This window comes from Nicrophorus vespilloides, unplaced genomic scaffold (assembly GCF_001412225.1).
Source record: "Nicrophorus vespilloides isolate i.1.1-1 unplaced genomic scaffold, Nicve_v1.0, whole genome shotgun sequence".
In the NCBI taxonomy this organism is placed as follows: Eukaryota; Metazoa; Arthropoda; class Insecta; order Coleoptera; family Silphidae; genus Nicrophorus; species Nicrophorus vespilloides.
Window position 1 is genome coordinate 2,336 of NW_017099537.1, and position 8,607 is coordinate 10,942.

An 8,607-nucleotide genomic window follows, 5' to 3' on the forward strand; every position below is an offset into this window, starting at 1 on the left:
TCTTAAAGTTAAACACACAAAAGGAGCACAAAAGGCCTTACGCAACCGCAACAATTTGCGTGCAACTAATTGCATTCTGTAATATAATCCAGATCGAGTGGACTGATCGATTGATTGCAACTTCTGGGTAATAAATCGGCGCGGAAATCTTCCAATTCTCTACCAAGAACCGCACAGAACAAAAAAGAAAAAAAACGTTACGCAAACATTTAATTAATCGCTTCTGTTTTCACCTCTACGTGCTTTATCCTGTCTTGCTCGACGCACTCTTTGCGTAACTTCCTCAATTCAAATCAATTCCGATAGAAGAAATAAGAAAATTTATTTATTTTTTGGACATGAAAATATTAATAAATTAGTTTTCGTTTTCGTTTTCTTTTTTGTTGGTCGTTGTTACGTAAGTCGAGTTTCACAATGGAAAACCTGAAACGAATCGAGACTTGCGGTTTATATTCAATTTTTTTTTATCTGCAATAATAATTTGGCAAGTCGAAAATTCTGTTTCAGCGATGATGAATTGCTGCAGAACGGATTAAGTGAGTTAAGTGAGTGAGTGAGTAAGTAACCTTTAGGATGGAGATTATCTGCTGCGATTGAAGGAGGAAGGTAGATGAACTCCGACGTCTTCGTTTGGGTGTGTGTGCGTGTTGTATGTGCATATACACCAACAATAGTCGCAGTGGGGAAGAATCGGCTCGGTGGCAGCAGTATAAAGCAGATAGAAAGTTCTTTGCTCGCCTGTTTGGATTAGCAGAGGTTTGTCAGTCGTCGGTGGTGTTTGGTGTCCGAAGTGAACAGAAGAGAAGAAAAATATATACGCTGAGAACGAGCGAGAAGAGGAGACACATAGATAGACACACAGATTTGAAGAGCAATAGAGCGTGCAAGTGGATTTTATCTTCGTAGCAAAAGGAGGAACTGCAAACAACATGAGGTCGTCCCATCTATTTGTCTTTACCATTCAGTTGCTGCTGCTGCTGGTGGCTCTGTCCTCGGGATATCCGCAAAATTTGCAAAGTAAGTTTACACTGCGTTATATCTGTTTGGACTACCCACCTACATCCTATTTAAGGCCCTTCATACATACCACCACCACACCACCATCGAAATCCCAATTCACCTCAAACTTTACCTGTTTTATCTATTATCAAATTTTTACATTTTTTTTTTAAATTACAAATTTCAAATCAAAGATACAATTTGCAGTATAATTTATATGTAAGTTTTTTAATAATTAATTTCATAATTGGAAAATTAAACTTTACTAATTTTTTTCAATAATTTCAATAAAGTTAATAATGAAAATCATTAACTTCTAAAAGAAATAATGATTATTGACATTTGTTTAATTAATTAAGAAAATATTGTTTCAAAAAATTAAGAAATGTGATGATTTTTATTTAGAAATGAAGAAAGAAATTATTGCAATTTCTTGTTAATAATTAATATTTTTCCAACTTCTTACTTATGAAATTTGTATTCTACTTTATGAAACCCCCCCCCTCCAGTTGGTATTCTAAACTTAATGTAGTGAGTCCTGAAAACAATTGAATTTTCATTTGTACTTCGATTGTTTCCAGGACTCACTTCGTTTACTATTGAAAAACTAATTAATCCTAACTACTTGTTGTTATAAATTAATCAATAGAAATAATAATATCTTTATGCAATAGAATTTTCCAATAATTTTTTTTAATCATAATTGAAAAACATTTAAGAAGTAATTTGTGATTAAAAAAAATACTTTACTTATTACACTATTTCTTTGGAAAAGAAAACTTTGATATAATAATTTCAATAAATGATGGGCGAACGCAGTGAGTCCTGAAAACAATCGAAGTACACATGATAATTCAATTGTTTTCAGGACTCACTTCGTTCGCCCATCATAATAATCGTTTATTTTACCTAAAATTTAACATTTGATTAAACTAATTCTACACAAAATTACACACTAAATAATTGTAAAGTAATTAAATTTAATCAAAAGCAATAAATTTAGTCGTTTAGTAATAACATCAATTAACTAAGATTATGATGTACGAACGAAGTGAGTCCTGAAAACAGTTGAAGTACAAATGAAAATTCAATTGTTTTCAGGACTCACTTCGTTCGCCCATCAAGAAAAGAAGTTTAAGATCAGAAACAAGAATTACTTAAATATGATTAATTCATAAACATTAACTAAAATCTGAAATAGTTATTTAATGACTAATAATTTCAACAATTGATTGGCAAACGTAGTGAGTTCTGAAAACAGCTGAAGTACAAATTATAATTCAATTGTTTTCAGGGCTCACTTGATTCGCCTTTAACATCATTAAATATTTATTTTAGTTTACGTAATTTAAGTATTAGAAAAATTCAAATAAAAACCGTTAAAAAAAAACTAGTTTCTAAAACTAAATATAATAAGATGCAATCGTTTTCCAAACTCTAAATATTTATCAATCAAAAAACAATTCTTCTACAATAATTTCTTAACTTTTATATCAATTTTCATGACGATTTAACAACTATGCAAATTACTTTGCGTTTCAATTTCGATCAAAGAATTGCAACAATTTTAACGGTTTTTTTTTTTGTTTATGCAACAACTCAACTCCTACGCAACATTCTTCACCGATGTTTTTTCTACTTGTTCATTGACCAAAAACTGTGCTGTATTTTATTATAATTCTTTATTTATTTTTTTTTGGTTTTCGCCACCTCCGAATTCCATTCAAGCTTCGAAATTCAATTACGAAATCCTACATAAATAAAACAAAAATTTATTTGGAAATCCAACGCTTACTTCGTGCAAATATTTTACGAAAACTATTGCATCCCAAATAGAAAAACAAAACAAAAAAAAAGAAGAAGCGTGAAATCAACGAAATAGTAAAACAAGAGAAGTTTACGCATACTTGATTTGAATACGGATTTAATTGATAAATCACGAACGCTGTGCAAATTATACGCAATTACTGTTTGGAAATTTCAAATTGTTTTTAAGACGTATTCAAACTATATTTATACATAAATTTATTCGATGATTTCTTTATTTTTTAGGATTTAAACTTGGAAATTATTTAATGCAAAAAAATAATTTAATTAGTTTAAATTCAGAAGAAAATTATGTTTTTTTATAACAAATTTTAATTATTTTGTCAAGATTTAAATAAAACAAGTTTACAAATTTTATAATTTAAAGAATTAAAAGTTTTGTAGATGCAAATAATAAGATAATGTTTAACATAAGAAGTTACGTAAATTTTATGAAAATAAACAAATCTTTGCAGAAAGAAACACCAGTTTCTTTGTACGAACGTGAGAACTGAACGTTTGCACATTCTTCAGATGAAATTGCAGAAACTTTCCTCTCGAGTCACATTAATTATCACTAAATGCACATAAATTCGTAATAATAATAAGCAAGAAATGGAAGTAAATCTTCATTTTATAATGAAATTAAAGTTGAAAGTAGATTAAAAGTTGTAAATTTAATCTTGAATTGAATTATTGTTTACGTAATAATTCGCACGATCTTCCTACGCGAACTTTCTCGATGAAATCAGATGATCGAAGTTGGCGAAAAAAAACAAGATTCAATTTTTGTTTTTAATTCAAGATCAAAAGGAAAGTATTAAAAAACAAAACAAATTATAAATTATGAGATCAACTGTCTAGATTATTATAGTATTTGATTTATTTTTGTTTGTTTTATAAGTTTAAGTGATCATTAACAGCTACTTTATTTATTTTTTATTATTAATAGTAAGTGAAATTTGTTGTTTAAATCATTATGAAAAATTGAAAGTTTGCTTATGTAAAAGCAATTGTGTGTGTGTCTCTCTAATTAGGAGTGTAATCAAATCTTCTATGAAATTTCTTCTACGTAATTAATAGTATAAACTCGTTTGAGGTCTCCAACACTCAAAAAATTCTCATCATTTATGTCGATTTTTATTTATAAACTCTTCCAAGTCTGAAGAGACTTTTACTTTCGAATCGTAGAAGAAGAGAAAAAAAAACGTAAATTAAGCGCAGGAAACGCAGATACGATCTCAAAGACATTATTCTAATATCTCTACAACCTTCTTTTGCTCTGAGTTGTTGGAGAGGAGGAGGAATCTGATGATCATCGTTGCAAACGGATTTCTTCATACCAGCAGCAACAACATTCAACCTTTTGCGTACCAAATACCAGACGAACCTTTTATCAAACGACCTCAACAACAATAACAGAACAATGCTAAATCGGAAAGTTTCAAACTTTATCAATTCCAAATGGAATCGAAATGATAATTGCATACAAAATCGCGTTTCGAAATTTGAGCGATTTGAATATTTCGTCAAAAAACAACGTTGCAAAACGCATTGAAATTATTCGAGTTTTGCAAAATCGTATTTTTGCGCAATTTGCGGAAATCGCGTGATCAATCGTGTTGTTAACGTTTAAAGAGGAGGAGAAGACCGGAAATCTTCGGATTGTCGTCCACTTGAAATTCACCGGAGCGGATGGATTCAAGGCACGTCGCGACGCCGAAGAAGATTCTTTCGTTCGTTTCCCGTTTCTTTCTTTCTTTCTTTCATTCATTCTTTTCAGTTTGTGTTGTTCTTTTTTTTTTTTCATTCGATTCCGAATCGAAACTTTAGTGGCTCAGTTAAACAATAAAAATCCGTAGCTCCATGATACATTATTCAACTTCCTGCATCTATCTTTTTCTTACACGTACTTCTTATTTTTCAACACTCAAATCAAAGTATGAGAGAAAGACGAAATAATCAAAGTGACTTTACACAAATTGATGCAATTGAAAGCAGTTGAATTATTATTTGTACTTCAACTGTTTTCAGGACTCACTTCGTTCGCCCATCATAATCTTAATTACTTGATATTATTACTATACGACTAAATTTATTTGTTTTGATTAAATATAAATAGATTACAACCACTTAGTGTGTAATTTCGTATAGAATTAGTTTAATCAAAAGTTAAAAAATTAGGTTAAATAAACGATTATGATGATGGGCGAACGAAGTGAGTCCTGAAAACAATTGAATTATCATTTGTACTTCACCTGTTTTCAGGACTCACTTCGTTCGCCCATCATAATCTTAGTTACTTGATTTTATTACTATACGACTAAATTTATTTGTGTTGATTAAATTTAAATAGATTACAACCACTTAGTGTGTAATTTTGTATAGAATTAGTTTAATCAAAAGTTAAAAAATTAGGTTATATAAACTATTATGATGATGGGCGAATGTAGTGAGTCCTGAAAACAATTGAATTATCATTTGTACTTCACCTGTTTTCAGGACTCACTTCGTTCGCCCATCATAATCTTAGTTACTTGATTTTATTACTATACGACTAAATTTATTTGTGTTGATTAAATTTAAATAGATTACAACTAATTTGTGTGTAATTTTGTGTAGAAATAGTTTAATCAAAACTTAAAAATTTAGGTTAAATAAACGAGTATTATGATGGACGAACGAAGTGAGTTCTGAAAACAATTGAATTATCATTTGTACTTCACCTGTTTTCAGGACTCACTTCGTTCGCCCATCATAATCTTAGTTACTTGATTTTATTACTATACGACTAAATTTATTTGTTTTGATTAAAATTAATTAGATTTCAACCAATTAGTCTGTAATTTTGTGAAGAATTAGATTAATCGAAAATTAAAAAATTAAGTTAAATAAACGATGAATTTGAATTATCATTAGTGAATTATCATTAGTACTTCAACTGTTTTTCCATTTTTTTTAATAATTTATTATCTAATTAGAAAATTATAAAACAAATGAAACTAAATGAATATATCAAAATAACAAAATTTTCATCATTTTTTTTTAATGTAAATAATGAAAAACTTCGAAACTTTTATAAACTTTTTTTCTTTCTTAAAATTTATTATTTTGCAAAACGTTATAAACAAAAATTATGTTAATGCAATGTATCAAACAAAAAAATAAAGAATGTACGCAATTAAAACGAATACATTAACATATTGATGCGCATATTTCATTAATAAATTTCATATTTTTTTGTTTCGTTTGCAGTAAATTTTTTTGATTGATTGGAATTTGAGTTATTTATTCATTTAAGAAAAAAAGTTTAGTATTTCAATTTTTAACACCATTTTTTTTTCCCAAGAAAAATTGAATTTTTATATAATAAAATTAACGATTTTGTATCTTGTAATTCGATTTTGAAACATGAAAAATGACTAAATTTCGAAATATTGACTCCGTTTGCATTGATTGCATTGCAGCAGCGTTGAATACATATTTAACGGTTGAGTAACGTCGACTTTATGCACGCGGAATTCGAAGATATCGTCGAAGAAAAACGTCCACTCGAATTGCGCAATAAACGGCCGCGACGAGCGGCGATTCGCTTCCAGGATGAAAGTTCAATTGGAAGCGGAAGGATGGGCGCAATTGACCCAATTGTTTTTATTACCCAATCGCATGATCCGAAACAAAAAAACAAAATGCAAATAAACGCAACAACATTTTTGTTGTTGCTTGATTATCCCTGGAGGAATTATGACAAACTGTTGTTATTTGTGGAAGAGAGAATGAGTTGAAAATATGTTTTGGAACTGCCCACGAATTCGCGAACGGAATAAATTGAATATAATATGGACTTCATTATGCGGAGAGAAAGAATTTCGTACTTAACGAATCAAGGACTTTATCAACGCCTTTCGTTTGGAATTAACAATTTCACTTCCTTCTATTGCTTCTCTTTTTTTTTCTCTATCTCTCCACATATTTCTCTATTCTTTGCAGATTTGACCTTAACTGTTTTGTATGATTTATGGACAATGATCCTATTCTTCGACGCAATCGATGAAAAATTCGACAGAATCCGGTAGTCGATTATAGAAATCCTGTTAGAATCTAACAACGAAACTGTAAAAGTTTAACACTAAGTTATAAACAGTATTAACATTATACTAACGAATTTCAATATTTGAATTTTAATACAGGTATTACGTAAATGTTTAGTGATTTTCTATTTGTTGCGAGTGAAAGCTGAAACTGTAGCAGAAAACAATTTTACATTCATTTAATGCAGATGTTATTTACTTTTCTTGTTATAACATTAAATACAAAGTAATTTAGTTAATTAACTAAGTGCGTTTAGTTTGAATTATGTTTAGTGATTGCACTGATATATTTTAATGATCAAAAAAGCAAAGATAATTTTGTCATGAAATAGCGTTACTTTTTAGTGAATATCTAAATAATTGCTTTAGGTATTTACAAAACTGAATATTAATTTTAAAGATAAATAATTAGAGAAAATATGAAGTATCTTAGTAATGCTGTAGCTTTCTTATTTTTTTAGGAAATTAATTTTGAAAATTACGAAATTTAATTTGATTAAAAAATGCAACAGCTTTATTTTTTAGTGAATAATTATATAATTCTTTATGTTACATAGGAAATTAATTATTTATGTTAAACTAGAATAATTGGAGAAAATATTAAGTATCTTTGTATTACTGCAGCTTTCTTAGTTTTTTAGGAAATCGTGTTTTAAAATTGCAAAAATTAAAATTTGAATAAGAAAAAATGTAACAGCTTTACTTTATAGTGAACATTTAAATAATTGCTTTAGTTATATAAAAAAGTAAACATTTATATAAAACTACAATAATTTGAGAAAATATCAAGAATCTTAGTACTAATGTAGCTATCTTATTATTTTAGGAAATTAATTTTGAAAATTACGAAATTTAATTTGATTAAAAAATGCAACAACTTTACTTATTGTTGAATAATTATATAATTCTTTATGTTACATAGAAAACTAATTATTTATATAAAACTAGAATAATTACAAATAATATGATGTATCTTAGTAATTCTGTAGCTTTCTTAGTTTTATAGGAAATCGTTTTTGAAAATTGCAAAAATTAAAATTTGAATAAGAAAAAATGTAACAACTTTACTTTTTGCTGAATATTTAAATAATTGCTTTAGTTATATAAAAATCTAATTATTTATATGAAACTAGAATAATTAGAGAAAATATGAAGTATCTTTGTGTTACTGCAGCTTTCTTAGTTTTTTAGGAAATCATTTTTGAATATTGCAAAAATTAAAATTTTAATAAGAAAAATGTAACAGCTTTACTTTTTAGTGAATAATTATATAATTCATTATGTTACATAGAAAACTAATTATTTATATTAAACTAGAATAATTAGAGAAAATATTAAGTATATTAGTAATTCTGTAGCTTTCTTCGTTTTTTAGGAAATCATTTTTCAAAATTACGAAATTTAATTTGACTAAAAAATGCAACAGCTTTACTTTTTAATGAATAATTATACAATTGCTTTACTTATATAAAAAACTGAATACTTGTATTAAACTAGAATAATTAGAGAAAATACTAAGTATATTAGTATTACTCTAGTAAAACTCTTATGAAATAAAATTTTGTCGAATTTTTAAATATTTAATCTTCAATAAATTGGATAATTGCATTGCAGCAATCAAATTTCTTGCAGAAACTGCACAAGTCGTGAGGTCAAATTTTACAAACTGTGAAATGCGATCTCGTAAAACCCATCAGGATCGTGTCTAATC

The 8,607-nt window shown here is 27.8% G+C and overlaps 1 protein-coding gene across 1 annotated transcript in view; it reads left to right on the plus strand.

Annotated features, from left to right (window-relative positions):
- Positions 1–632: 632 nt before the first annotated feature.
- The window catches only part of LOC108564698, a 21,585-nt gene continuing 13,610 nt past the window's right edge, over positions 633–8,607 (plus strand). Inside the window, exon 1 of the mRNA XM_017923797.1 lies at positions 633–1,017. Coding sequence (XP_017779286.1) covers positions 930–1,017 — 88 coding nt within the window. The 5' untranslated portion in view covers positions 633–929. The remainder of the gene's footprint in view (positions 1,018–8,607) is intronic.